This window comes from Coregonus lavaretus (genome assembly GCF_964263955.1).
Source record: "Coregonus lavaretus genome assembly, chromosome: 24".
In the NCBI taxonomy this organism is placed as follows: domain Eukaryota; kingdom Metazoa; phylum Chordata; class Actinopteri; order Salmoniformes; family Salmonidae; genus Coregonus; species Coregonus lavaretus.
Genome location: NC_140011.1, coordinates 44,025,107 through 44,039,308, shown reverse-complemented (window position 1 = coordinate 44,039,308; position 14,202 = coordinate 44,025,107). Strand labels below are relative to the sequence as shown.

General features: G+C 54.0%; 1 protein-coding gene across 1 annotated transcript in view; it reads left to right on the top strand.

Annotated features, from left to right (window-relative positions):
• The window catches only part of LOC311099627 (transcription regulator protein BACH1-like), a 31,255-nt gene extending 20,374 nt beyond the window's left edge, over positions 1-10,881 (top strand). The window contains exons 4-5 of the mRNA XM_084140348.1: positions 7,720-7,926; positions 8,758-10,881. Of these exons, the coding sequence (XP_083996474.1) occupies positions 7,720-7,926; positions 8,758-9,000 (450 nt within the window). The 3' untranslated portion in view covers positions 9,001-10,881. The remainder of the gene's footprint in view (positions 1-7,719; positions 7,927-8,757) is intronic.
• The last annotated feature ends 3,321 nt before the right edge of the window (positions 10,882-14,202 follow it).

Below are 14,202 nucleotides of genomic sequence, written 5' to 3'. Positions count from 1 at the left end.
AGGGCTGGGTTGGGTTGGAGAGAAGGCTGGGTTGGGTTGGAGAGAGGGTTGGGTTGGAGAGAGAGCTGGGCTGGGTTGGAGAGAGAGCTGGGTTGGGGACAGGGCTGGGCTGGGTTGGAGAGAGGGCTGGGCTGGGTTGGAGAAAGGGCTGGGTTGGAGAGAGAGCTGGGCTGGGTTGGAGAGAAGGCTGGGTTGGGTTGGAGAGAAGGCTGGGTTGGGTTGGAGAGAAGGCTGGGTTGGGTTGGAGAGAGCTGGGCTGGGTTGGAGAGAGAGCTGGGTTGGAGAGAGAGCAGGGTCGGGTTGGAGAGAGAGCTGGGTTGGGTTGGAGAGAGAGCTGGGTTGGGTTGGAGAGAGAGCTGGGTTGGAGAGAGAGCTGGGTTGGGTTGGAGAGAGAGCTGGGTTGGGTTGGAGAGAGGGCTGGGCTGGGTTGGAGAGGGGGCTGTGCTGGGTTGGAGAGGGGGCTGGGTTGGAGAGAGAGAAGGCTGGGTTGGGTTGGAGAGAGCTGGGCTGGGTTGGAGAGAGAGCTGGGTTGGAGAGAGAGCAGGGTCGGGTTGGAGAGAGAGCTGGGTTGGGTTGGAGAGAGAGCTGGGTTGGGTTGGAGAGAGAGCTGGGTTGGAGAGAGAGCTGGGTTGGGTTGGAGAGAGAGCTGGGTTGGGTTGGAGAGAGGGCTGGGCTGGGTTGGAGAGAGGGCTGGGTTGGAGAGAGAGCTGGGCTGGGTTGGAGAGAGGGCTGGGCTGGGTTGGAGAGGGGGCTGTGCTGGGTTGGAGAGGGGGCTGGGTTGGAGAGAGAGAGCTGGGCTGGGTTGGAGAGAGAACTGGGCTGGGTTGGAGAAAGGGCTGGGTTGGGTTGGAGAGAGGGCTGGGCTGGGTTGGAGAGAGGGCTGGGTTGGGTTGGAGAGAGGGCTGGGCTGGGTTGGAGAGAGAGAGCTGGGTTGGGTTGGAGAGAGGGCTGGGCTGGGTTGGAGAGAGAGAGCTGGGCTGGGTTGGAGAGAGAGAGCTGGGCTGGATTGGAGAGAGAGAGCTGGGCTGGGTTGGAGAGGGTGCTGGGTTGGAGAGAGAGCTGGGCTGGGTTGGAGAAAGGGCTGGGCTGGGTTGGAGAGAGGGCTGGGTTGGGTTGGAGAGAAGGCTGGGTTGGGTTGGAGAGAGGGCTGGGTTGGGTTGGAGAGAGAGCTGGGTTGGGGACAGGGCTGGGCTGGGTTGGAGAGAGGGCTGGGCTGGGTTGGAGAAAGGGCTGGGTTGGAGAGAGAGCTGGGCTGGGTTGGAGAAAGGGCTGGGTTGGAGAGAGGGCTGGGTTGGGTTGGAGAGGGGGCTGTGCTGGGTTGGAGAGGGGGCTGGGTTGGAGAGAGAGAGCTGGGCTGGGTTGGAGAGAGAACTGGGCTGGGTTGGAGAAAGGGCTGGGTTGGGTTGGAGAGAGGGCTGGGCTGGGTTGGAGAGAGGGCTGGGTTGGGTTGGAGAGAGGGCTGGGCTGGGTTGGAGAGAGAGAGCTGGGCTGGGTTGGAGAGAGGGCTGGGCTGGGTTGGAGAGAGAGAGCTGGGCTGGGTTGTAGAGAGAGAGCTGGGCTGGGTTGGAGAGGGGGCTGGGCTGGGTTGGAGAGGGGGCTGGGTTGGAGAGGGGGCTGGGTTGGAGAGAGAGCTGGGCTGGGTCAAGGAGGTGAGTTACTAGAGGGAGACCGTGAGTCCTGTTCTATAGAGAGAGGGCTGGGGAGAGGGCTGGGCTGGGTTGGAGAGGGGGCTGGGCTGGGTTGGAGAGGGGGCTGGGCTGGGTTGGAGAGAGGGCTGGGCTGGGTTGGAGAGAGGGCTGGGCTGGGTTGGAGAGAGAGCTGGGCTGGGTTGGTGAGGGGGTTGGGCTGGGTTGGAGAGAGAGAGCTGGGCTGGGTTGGAGAGAGAGAGCTGGGCTGGGTTGGAGAGAGAACTGGGCTGGGTTGGAGAGAGGGCTGGGTTGGGTTGGAGAGAGAGAGGGCTGGGCTGGGTTGGAGAGAGGGCTGGGTTGGGTTGGAGAGAGGGCTGGGCTGGGTTGGAGAGAGAGCTGGGCTGGGTTGGAGAGAGGGCTGGGTTGGGTTGGAGAGAGGGCTGGGCTGGGTTGGAGAGAGAGAGCTGGGCTGGGTTGGAGAGGGGGCTGGGTTAGAGAGAGAGCTGGGCTGGGTTGGAGAAAGGGCTGGGCTGGGTTGGAGAGAGGGCTGGGTTGGGTTGGAGAGAAGGCTGGGTTGGGTTGGAGAGAGGGTTGGGTTGGAGAGAGAGCTGGGCTGGGTTGGAGAGAGAGCTGGGTTGGGGACAGGGCTGGGCTGGGTTGGAGAGAGGGCTGGGCTGGGTTGGAGAAAGGGCTGGGTTGGAGAGAGAGCTGGGCTGGGTTGGAGAGAAGGCTGGGTTGGGTTGGAGAGAAGGCTGGGTTGGGTTGGAGAGAAGGCTGGGTTGGGTTGGAGAGAGCTGGGCTGGGTTGGAGAGAGAGCTGGGTTGGAGAGAGAGCAGGGTCGGGTTGGAGAGAGAGCTGGGTTGGGTTGGAGAGAGAGCTGGGTTGGGTTGGAGAGAGAGCTGGGTTGGAGAGAGAGCTGGGTTGGGTTGGAGAGAGAGCTGGGTTGGGTTGGAGAGAGAGCTGGGCTGGGTTGGAGAGGGGGCTGGGTTGGAGAGGGGGCTGGGCTGGGTTGGAGAGAGGGCTGGGCTGGGCTGGGTTGGAGAGGGGGCTGGGTTGGAGAGGGGGCTGGGCTGGGTTGGAGAGAGGGCTGGGCTGGGTTGGAGAGAGGGCTGGGCTGGGTTGGAGAGAGAGCTGGGCTGGGTTGGAGAGGGGGCTGGGCTGGGTTGGAGAGGGGGCTGGGTTGGAGAGAGAGAGCTGGGCTGGGTTGGAGAGAGAACTGGGCTGGGGACAGGGCTGGGCTGGAGAGAGGGCTGGGTTGGGTTGGAGAGAGGGCTTGGCTGGGTTGGAGAGAGGGCTGGGTTGGGTTGGAGAGAGGGCTGGGCTGGGTTGGAGAGAGAGCTGGGCTGGGTTGGAGAGAGGGCTGGGTTGGGTTGGAGAGAGGGCTGGGTTGGAGAGAGAGAGCTGGGCTGGGTTGGAGAGAGAGAGCTGGGCTGGGTTGGAGAGGGGGCTGGGTTGGAGAAAGGGCTGGGCTGGGTTGGAGAGAGGGCTGGGTTGGGTTGGAGAGAAGGCTGGGTTGGGTTGGAGAGAGGGCTGGGTTGGGTTGGAGAGAGAGCTGGGCTGGGTTGGAGGGAGAGCTGGGTTGGGGACAGGGCTGGGCTGGGTTGGAGAGAGGGCTGGGCTGGGTTGGAGAGATGGCTGGGCTGGGTTGGAGAAAGAGCTCGGCTGGGTTGGAGAAAGGGCTGGGCTGGGTTGGAGAGAGGGCTGGGTTGGGTTTGAGAGAGGGTTGGGTTGGAGAGAAGCCTTGTTTGGGTTGGAGAGAGCTGGGCTGGGTTGGAGAGAGAGCTGGGTTGGGTTGGAGAGAGAGCAGGGTTGGGTTGGAGAGAGAGCTGGGCTGGGTTGGAGAGAGAACTGGGCTGGGTTGGAGAGTGGGTTGGGTTGGAGAGAGGGCTGGGCTGGGTTGGAGAGAGGGCTGGGTTGGGTTGGAGAGAGGGCTGGGCTGGGTTGGAGAGAGAGAGCTGGGCTGGGTTGGAGAGAGGGCTGGGTTGGGTTGGAGAGAGGGCTGGGTTGGAGAGAGAGCTGGGCTGGGTTGGGGAGAGGGGGCTGGGTTGGAGAGAGAGCTGGGCTGGGTTGGAGAAAGGGCTGGGCTGGGTTGGAGAGAGGGCTTGGTTGGAGAGAGAGCTGGGCTGGGTTGGAGAGAGGGCTGGGTTGGGTTGGAGAGAAGGCTGGGTTGGGTTGGAGAGAAGGCTGGGTTGGGTTGGAGAGAGCTGGGCTGGGTTGGAGAGAGAGCTGGGTTGGGTTGGAGAGAGAGCAGGGTTGGGTTGGAGAGAGAGCTGGGCTGGGTTGGAGAGAGAGCTGGGCTGGGTTGGAGAGAGAGCTGGGTTGGGTTGGAGAGAGAGCTGGGTTGGGTTGGAGAGAGGGCTGGGCTGGGTTGGAGAGAGGGCTGGGCTGGGTTGGAGAGAGGGCTGGGCTGGGTTGGAGAGAGAACTGGGCTGGGTTGGAGAGAGGGCTGGGCTGGGTTGGAGAGGGGGCTGGGCTGGGTTGGAGAGGGGGCTGGGTTGGAGAGAGAGAGCTGGGCTGGGTTGGAGAGAGAACTGGGCTGGGTTGGAGAGTGGGTTGGGTTGGAGAGAGGGCTGGGCTGGGTTGGAGAGAGGGCTGGGTTGGGTTGGAGAGAGGGCTGGGCTGGGTTGGAGAGAGAGAGCTGGGCTGGGTTGGAGAGAGGGCTGGGTTGGGTTGGAGAGAGGGCTGGGTTGGGTTGGAGAGAGGGCTGGGCTGGGTTGGAGAGAGAGGGCTGGGTTGGAGAGAGAGAGCTGGGCTGGGTTGGAGAGGGGGCTGGGTTGGAGAGAGAGCTGGGCTGGGTTGGAGAAAGGGCTAGGCTGGGTTGGAGAGAGGGCTTGGTTGGAGAGAGAGCTGGGCTGGGTTGGAGAGAGGGCTGGGTTGGGTTGGAGAGATGGCTGGGTTGGGTTGGAGAGAAGGCTGGGTTGGGTTGGAGAGAGCTGGGCTGGGTTGGAGAGAGAGCTGGGTTGGGTTGGAGAGAGAGCTGGGCTGGGTTGGAGAGAGAGCTGGGCTGGGTTGGAGAGAGAGCTGGGTTGGAGAGAGAGCTGGGTTGGGTTGGAGAGAGAGCTGGGTTGGGTTGGAGAGAGAGCTGGGTTGGGTTGGAGAGAGGGCTGGGCTGGGTTGGAGAGAGAGAGCTGGGCTGGGTTGGAGAGAGGGCTGGGTTGGGTTGGAGAGAGGGCTGGGCTGGGTTGGAGAGAGAGCTGGGCTGGGTTGGGGAGAGGGGGCTGGGTTGGAGAGAGAGCTGGGCTGGGTTGGAGAAAGGGCTGGGCTGGGTTGGAGAGAGGGCTTGGTTGGAGAGAGAGCTGGGCTGGGTTGGAGAGAGGGCTGGGTTGGGTTGGAGAGAAGGCTGGGTTGGGTTGGAGAGAAGGCTGGGTTGGGTTGGAGAGAGCTGGGCTGGGTTGGAGAGAGAGCTGGGTTGGGTTGGAGAGAGAGCAGGGTTGGGTTGGAGAGAGAGCTGGGCTGGGTTGGAGAGAGAGCTGGGCTGGGTTGGAGAGAGAGCTGGGTTGGAGAGAGAGCTGGGTTGGGTTGGAGAGAGAGCTGGGTTGGGTTGGAGAGAGGGCTGGGCTGGGTTGGAGAGAGGGCTGGGCTGGGTTGGAGAGAGAACTGGGCTGGGTTGGAGAGAGGGCTGGGCTGGGTTGGAGAGGGGGCTGGGCTGGGTTGGAGAGGGGGCTGGGTTGGAGAGAGAGAGCTGGGCTGGGTTGGAGAGAGAACTGGGCTGGGTTGGAGAGTGGGTCGGGTCGGAGAGAGGGCTGGGCTGGGTTGGAGAGAGGGCTGGGTTGGGTTGGAGAGAGGGCTGGGCTGGGTTGGAGAGAGAGAGCTGGGCTGGGTTGGAGAGAGGGCTGGGTTGGGTTGGAGAGAGGGCTGGGTTGGGTTGGAGAGAGGGCTGGGCTGGGTTGGAGAGAGAGGGCTGGGTTGGAGAGAGAGAGCTGGGCTGGGTTGGAGAGGGGGCTGGGTTGGAGAGAGAGCTGGGCTGGGTTGGAGAAAGGGCTGGGCTGGGTTGGAGAGAGGGCTTGGTTGGAGAGAGAGCTGGGCTGGGTTGGAGAGAGGGCTGGGTTGGGTTGGAGAGAAGGCTGGGTTGGGTTGGAGAGAAGGCTGGGTTGGGTTGGAGAGAGCTGGGCTGGGTTGGAGAGAGAGCTGGGTTGGGTTGGAGAGAGAGCTGGGCTGGGTTGGAGAGAGAGCTGGGCTGGGTTGGAGAGAGAGCTGGGTTGGAGAGAGAGCTGGGTTGGGTTGGAGAGAGAGCTGGGTTGGGTTGGAGAGAGAGCTGGGCTGGGTTGGAGAGAGAGCTGGGCTGGGTTGGAGAGGGGGCTGGGTTGGAGAGAGGGCTGGGCTGGGCTGGGTTGGAGAGGGGGCTGGGTTTGGTTGGAGAGAGGGCTGGGCTGGGTTGGAGAGTGGGCTGGGTTGGGTTGGAGAGAGGGCTGGGTTGGGTTGGAGAGAGAGCTGGGCTGGGTTGGAGAGAGAGCTGGTTTGGGGACAGGGCTGGGCTGGGTTGGAGAGAGGGCTGGGCTGGGTTGGAGAAAGGGCTGGGTTGGAGAGAGAGCTGGGCTGGGTTGGAGAAAGGGCTGGGCTGGGTTGGAGGGTTGGGTTGGAGAGAAGGCTGGGTTGGGTTGGAGAGAAGGCTGGGTTGGGTTGGAGCGAGCTGGGCTGGGTTGGAGAGAGAGCTGGGTTGGGTTGGAGAGAGAGCAGGGTTGGGTTGGAGAGAGAGCTGGGTTGGGTTGGAGAGAGAGCTGGGCTGGGTTGGAGAGAGAGCTGGGTTGGAGAGAGAGCTGGGTTGGGTTGGAGAGAGAGCTGGGTTGGGTTGGAGAGAGAGCTGGGCTGTGTTGGAGAGATAGCTGGGTTGGGTTGGAGAGAGAGCTGGGCTGGGTTGGAGAGAGAGCTGGGTTGGGTTGGAGAGAGAGCTGGGTTGGGTTGGAGAGAGAGCTGGGTTGGGTTGGAGAGAGAGCTGGGTTGGGTTGGAGAGAGAGCTGGGTTGGGTTGGAGAGAGAGCTGGGCTGGGTTAAGGAGAGAGCTGGGCTGGGTTAAGGAGAGAGAGAGCTGTGCTGGGTTAAGGAGAGAGCTGGGCTGGGTTGGAGAGAGCTGGGCTGGGTTGGAGAGAGAGCTGGGTTGGAGAGAGAGCTGGGCTGGGTTGGAGAGAGAGCTGGGTTGGGTTGGAGAGAGAGCTGGGTTGGGTTGAAGAGAGCTGGGTTGGGTTGGAGAGAGAGCTGGGTTGGGTTGGAGAGAGAGCTGGGCTGGGTTAAGGAGAGAGCTGGGCTGGGTTAAGGAGAGAGCTGGGCTGGGTTAAGGAGAGAGCTGGGCTGGGTTAAGGAGAGAGAGAGCTGGGCTGGGTTAAGGAGAGAGCTGGGCTGGGTTGGAGAGAGAGAGCTGGGCTGGGTTGGAGAGAGAGCTGGGTTGGGTGGGAGAGAGAGCTGGGCTGGGTTGGAGAGAGAGCTGGGCTGGGTTGGAGAGAGAGCTGGGCTGGGTTGGAGAGAGAGCTGGGTTGGGTTGGAGAGAGAGCTGGGTTGGGTTGGAGAGAGAGCTGGGCTGGGTTAAGGAGAGAGCTGGGCTGGGTTAAGGAGAGAGCTGGGCTGGGTTAAGGAGAGAGCTGGGCTGGGTTAAGGAGAGAGCTGGGCTGGGTTAAGGAGAGAGAGAGCTGGGCTGGGTTAAGGAGAGAGAGAGCTGGGCTGGGTTAAGGAGAGAGCTGGGCTGGGTTAAGGAGAGAGAGAGCTGGGCTGGGTTGGGGACAGGGCTGGGCTGAGGGAGAGGACTGGGGGTGAATTCTGTGGGGACAGAGGGAGGGGCAGAGAGTGAGGGGGACAATGAGTGTACCCCTACAGCCAGAGAGGTTAGGACTGAATGGGACGAGAGCTGCTGAATGAGAGGTATGCGTATATTCGGGATTGTCTTATAAAACAAAAGCCAAATCTATCTATATATACATATTGTTAGAGCACGGTATTTCTGTTATCTTTCCTACTAGCACTGACTTTGCTGATTTTAACTTTTTTATGGAGTATGTGATTTGTGGTTGTCATGAATTCACTAACTGTAATTTGCTCTGGATAAGAGCGTCTGCTAAATTACTAAAAAGTAAAATGTCTGATCCTGTCCCCATGTTTTCAAGGTGCAGCTCCCGTTCTCTGTGGGTCGTATCGTGGGGTTGAGCAGGAATGACTTCCAGCTGATGTTGAGGCACCAGGTTCTGACCAGAGAGCAGCTGGACTTTGTCCACGACGTCCGACGCAGGAGTAAGAACCGCAGCGCAGCGCAGCGCTGTCGCAAGAGGAAGCTGGACTGCATACACAACCTGGAGTGTGAGATAGACAAACTGGTGAGGGGGGGAAATGACTTCCTAAAATGACTTCCTAAGACGGTGTTTCTTTATCCTGGTCCTGGGGACCCAAAGGGGTGCACATTATTTGTTTTTGCTCTAGCACTACACAGCTGCCTCCAATAATCAACGCATCATCAAACTATTGATTAGTGGAATCAGGTGTGTGGTGCTGAAACCCTCTGAAAACATCTACAGTACTTTTATTGATTTGGAACATTGTTATGAATAGGATGAGACTCATTACACTGTCTGTCTCTCTGTCTGTCTCTCTGTCTGTCTCTCTGTCTGTCTGTCTGTCTCTCTGTCTGTCTCTCTGTCTGTCTGTCTCTCTCTCTGTCTGTCTGTCTCTCTGTCTGTCTCTCTCTCTCTCTGTCTGTCTGTCTCTCTGTCTGTCTGTCTGTCTCTCTCTCTGTCTGTGTCTCTATCTGTCTGTCTCTCTGTCTGTCTCTCTCGGTCTGTCTCTCTGTCTGTGTCTGTCTGTCTCTCTATGTCTGTCTCTCTCTCTATGTCTGTCTCACTGTCTCTCTCTGTCTGTCTCTCTCTCTCTGTCTGTCTCTCTCTATGTCTGTCTCTGTCTGTCTGTCTCTCTGTATGTCTCTCTCTCTGTCTGTCTGTCTGTCTGTCTCACTGTCTCTCTCTGTCTGTCTGTCTCTCTGTCTGTGTGTCTCTGTCTGTCTGTGCATGTGTTTGTGTAATGTCTTCATGTGTTTGTGATTTCTGCTTGGTGTCTCTGTGTCTCCATGTGTCTACATGGTGTCTCTGTGTCTACATTGTGTCTCTGTGTCTCCATGTGTCTGCTTGGTGTCTCTGTGTGTGTGTGTCTCCCAGAGGACAGAGAAGGACCAGCTGATATCAGAGAGGACCCATCTGAACCAGATGAAGCTGAATACTTGGCACAGTGTGTCTGCTCTGTGTCAGAGGGTCTGCAGCGAGGCCGCCCTGAGACCAGAACAACTCCAGGTCCTAGCCAAGTACACCTCTCCAGACTGCCCTCTGTCTGCTCTCATATCCCCCACAGACCCTCCCTCCCCTGGGCTAGGAGGACTACTACAACCCCAGGACTCTCCCTAGGCCTGCTCCTCCTCAAGGCCTAGCCTCGGATACCTGTCAGAACCCTTTGGAACCCTCAGCCAGCTGCTCCAGGGACACACCCACAGGGGAGGAGCTCTCAGGTGATTGGTCAAGCCCTCCAGGTATATATAGCTGTGATCAGGTGACTGATGCCCCGCCCATGGAACAGTGTGACCAACACAGGTGTTAGTCTGGACACCTTCATCACCACTATCATCATCATCATCATCATCATCATCATCATCATCATCACTTTATGGACTTTCTTCTACAGGCAAAGACCTTCCTCAGGTGTGCACTCTGTTACTACTCCCCACAAATGTAAAAGCATTGAGCAAGGACGATGGAAGCGGGGGTTCGGGAAAGTGCAATCTTTTCCCGCGATTGACACGGTTACATAAAAGCTGACCAGTATTTCAACCACAGAAAATATCTCGTTTGGACACACCTACTCATTCAAGGGTTTTTCTTTATTTTTACTATTTTCTACATTGTAGAATAATAGTGAAGACATCAAAACTATGAAATAAAACATATGGAATCATGTAGTAAACAAAAAAGTCTTAAACAAATCAAAATATATTTTATATTTTAGATTCTTCAAATAGCCACCCTTTTGCCTTGATGACAGCTTTGCACACTCTTGGCGTTCTCTCAACCAACTTCACCTGGAATGCTTTTCCAACAGTCTTGAAGAAGTTCCCACATATGCTGAGCACTTGTTGGCTGCTTTTCCTTCACTTTGCCGTCCGACTCATCCCAAACCATCTCAATTGGGTTGAGGTCGGGTGATTGTGGAGGCCAGGTCATCTGATGCAGCACTCCATCACGCTCCTTCTTGGTCAAATAGCCCTTACACAGCCTGGAGGTGTGTTGGGTCATTGTCCTGTTGAAAAACAAATGATAGTCCCACTAAGCTCAAACCAGAGGGGATGGCGTATCGGTGAAGAATGCTGTGGTAGCCATGCTGGTTAAGTGTGCCTTGAATTCTAAATAAATCACAGACAGTGTCACCAGCAAAGCACCCCCACACCATAACACCACCTCCTCCATGCTTTACGGTGGGAACTACACATGCGGAGAGCATCCGTTCACTCACACCACGTCTCACAAAGACACGGCGGTTAGAACCAAAAATCTCCAATTTGGACTCCAGACCAAAGGACACATTTCCACCGGTCAAATGTCCATTGCTCGTGTTTCTTGGTCCAAGCAGGTCTCTTCTTCTTATTGGTGTCCTTTAGTAGTGGTTTCTTTGCAGCAATTCGACCATGAAGGCCTGATTCACACAGTCCCCTCTGAACAGTTGATGTTGAGATGTGTCTGTTACTTGAACTCTGTGAAGCATTTATTTTGGGCTCCAATCTGAGGTGCAGTTAACTCTAATGAACTTATCCTCTGCAGCAGAGGTAACTCTGGGTCTTCCATTCCTGTGGTGGTCCTCATGAGAGCCAGTTTCGTCATAGCGCTTGGTGGTTTTTGCGAATGCACTTGAAGAAACATTAAAAGTTCTTGAAATGTTCCGTATTGACTGACCTTCATGTCTTAAAGTAATGATGGACTGTCGTTTCTCTTTGCTTATTTGAGCTGTCCTTGCCATAATATGGACTTGGTCTTTTACCAAATAGGGCTATCTTCTGTATACCCCCCCTACCTTGTCACAACACAACTGATTGACTCAAACGCATTAAGAAGGAAAGAAATTCCACAAATTAACTTTTAACAAGGCACACCTGTTAATTGAAATGCATTCCAGGTGATTACCTCATGACGCTGGTTGAGAGAATGCCAAGAGTGTGCAAAGCTGTCATCAAGGCAAAGGGTGGCTATTTGAAGAATCTCAAATATAAAATAGGTATGTCCAAACATTTGACTGGTACTGTGTGTATATATATATATATATATATATGAGAAGCACTTTATTTAGTGCTACAGGTTATGACAGAAGAGAAGCTGCATGTAAAGTTGTGGTCAAAAGTTTTGAGAATGACACAAGTATTGGTCTTCACAAAGCTTGCTGCTTCAGTGTTTGTAGATATTTTTGTCAGATGTTACTATGGTATACTGAAGTATAATTACAAGCATTCCATAAGTGTCAAAGGCCTTTATTGACAATTACATTAAGTTTATGCAAAGAGTCAATATTTGCAGTGTTGACCCTTCTTTTTCAAGACCTCTGCAATCCGCCCTGGCATGCTGTCAATTAACTTCTGGGCCACATCCTGACTGATGGCAGCCCATTCTTGCATAATCAATGCTTTGAGTTTGTTAGAATTTGTGGGTTTTTGATTGTCCACCTTCCTCTTGAGGATTGACCACAAGTTCTCAATGGGATTAAGGTGTGGGGAGTTTCCTGGCCATGGACCCAAAATGTCGATGTTTTGTTCCCCGAGCCACTTAGTTATCACTTTTGCCTTATGGCAAGGTGCTCCATCATGCTTGAAAAGGCATTGTTCGTCACCAAACTGTTCCTGGATGGTTGGGAGAAGTTGTTCTCGGAGGATGTGTTGGTACCATTCTTTATTCATGGCTGTGTTCTTAGGCAAAATTGTGAGTGAGCCCACTCCCTTGGCTGAGAAGCAACCCCACACATGAATGGTCTCAGGATACTTTAATGTTGGCAAGACACAGGACTGATGGTAGCGCTCACTTTGTCATCTCCGGACAAGCTTTTTCTGGATGCCCCAAACAATCGGAAAGGGGATTCATCAGAGAAAATGACTTTACCCCAGTCCTCAGCAGTCCAATCCCAGTACCTTTTGCAGAATATCAGTCTGTCCCTGATGTTTTTCCTGAAGAGAAGTGGCTTCCTCGCTGCCCTTCTTGACACCAGGCCATCCTCCAAAAGTCTTCGCCTCACTGTGCGTGCAGATACACTCACACCTGCCTGCTGCCATTCCTGAGCAAGCTCTGCACTGGTGGTGCCCCGATCTCACAGCTGAATCAACTTTAGGAGACGGTCCTGGCGCTTGCTGGACTTTCTTGGGCGCCCTGAAGCCTTCTTCACAACAATTGAACCTCTCTCCTTGAAGTTCTTGATGATCTGATAAATGGTTGATTTAGGTGTAATCTTACTAGCAGCAATATCCTTGCCTGTGAAGCCGTTTTTGTGCAAAGTAATGATGACGGCACATGTTTCCTTGCAGGTAACCATGGTTAACAGACGAATAACAATGATTTCAAGCACCACCCTCCTTTTAAAGCTTCCAGTCTGTTATTCTAACACAATCAGCATGACAGAGTGATCTCCAGCCTTGTCCTCGTCAAAACACTCTCACCTGTGTTAACGAGAGAATCACTGACATGATGTCAGCTTGTCCTTTTGTGGCAGGGCTTCCAATATACCAGTCCTTTCCTTTCAAACCCATGAAGAGGGAGTTTCAATATACCAGTCCTTTCCTTTCAAATCCATGAAGAGGGAGTGAACAAGTGCACACTTATGTGTGAAAGAAGACCACATGACAGTATGACAATGCCAACCACACAACCTGTGCAACTTAATTCATATGATTATTTGTTGAACATGAGTAATGTAATTACTGCTACTCTATTTCTCTATACCTGCTTCACACCTCCACCCACTAATTTAGCGTTTAGTAATCGTGCGTTATTTTGTTATGATGAGCATTCCTTTGTAAGAAGTTAATCAGAATTGTATGCCATGCTTTTCCCAAGAACTCTGAAAGGAATCCCGCTGGACTTTCTTTCACATTTCACAGGACTTTCCTCTGGACATGTTCAATAGCACACTAAGCCAAGGTAACCTTTGGTCAACTTCAGGTAACCTTTGGTCAACTTCAGGTAACTTTTTTTTGGTCAACTTAAGGTCAGCTGTGGTCATTGATCAGAGCGTATGACCGTTCAGAAGACTAGCAATATCTATCTCAGGAGACCGCTGTGTTCTAGAACTCTGAAGGATTCCCGACTTCCGTTGCACTTTCTCTCCAACCTTCGATGTAACCTCCGGTCAACCTCCCGATTAACTGTCAGAGCCTATGACCAGGGTTGGGGGACAATTCTATTTTTAAATTCTGGAACATTCTGGTACGCACCAAAACATACAACACTTCTCATGGAGAGTGCCTTCTCAGGTATAGCAATACAATGTACAGAACTTTCTCATTGTCCCTCTCTCTCCCTCATTCTCTATCTCTCTTTCCTTAATCTGACCTCGACCTACTTCCTGTCTCTGTGCTTACTGTGTAATGCCACAGTCACGTGCTAGTCGGACCTAGGAAACTCCGAAATTTCTGACTTGCTAACTCGTTATAAAAATATGTTCCAGAGTTTCCCACTTGGGGAAGTATCAGAATCAACCAATAGGAAGCTCTACGCAAATAACTTGCATTCATTTTAACTCGGAGATCCCCAGTTCCGACTAGCATGCGAACACGGCAAAAGTGGGCGCGTTCGAGAGCACCAAAAACCGTGACCTTGACCCTCCTGGCTGCGATGGGGTCAACAGAGGAACCAACCACCAATGGCACCTTTTTAAACTTGACTACCAAGAAATAATTTTGTATCTGTGAATGGAATGTCTTTTTAAATGATTGATTGTGGAATAAATGAATATATAATTTTTTCAATTTACCTAACCTTATCAGGATTTATTTTTTTAATCAGGCGGAGAGATTGGATCATTAATCTTCCTCTTGTATTATTTGTATTCATTCTGCCATTCAGTCATTTAGGCAAAGAAAATGGCCTGGCTGACGGACTACATAGATGTTTCATATCACTTTTTTTCTAAGGAAAACTAGTCAGCATTTTAGCAGCTTACTGTGAGGCCTACTGTACATGTAGATATTTAGTTATTTATAGTTGATATTACTACGACCCCTAAAGGACAGTCAGGGATACACTACAAGACATGGACACAAACTCTCTCTCTCTTCCCCTCGCTTTCACTCTCTGTCTCTGTCTCTCTCTCTCTCTCTCTCTCTCTCTCTCTCTCTCTCTCTCTCTCTCTCTCTCTCTCTCTCTCTCTCTCTCTCTCTCTCTCTCTCTCTCTCTCTCTCTCTCTCTCTCTCTCTCTCTCTCTCTCTCTCTCTCTCTCTCTCTCTCTCTCTCTCTCTCTCTCTCTCTCTCTCTCTCTCTCTCTCTCTCTCTCTCTCTCTCTCTCTCTCTCTCTCTCTCTCTGTCTCTCTCTCTCAATTCAATTCAATTTCAATTTAATTTCAATTTCAATTTAAGGGCTTTATT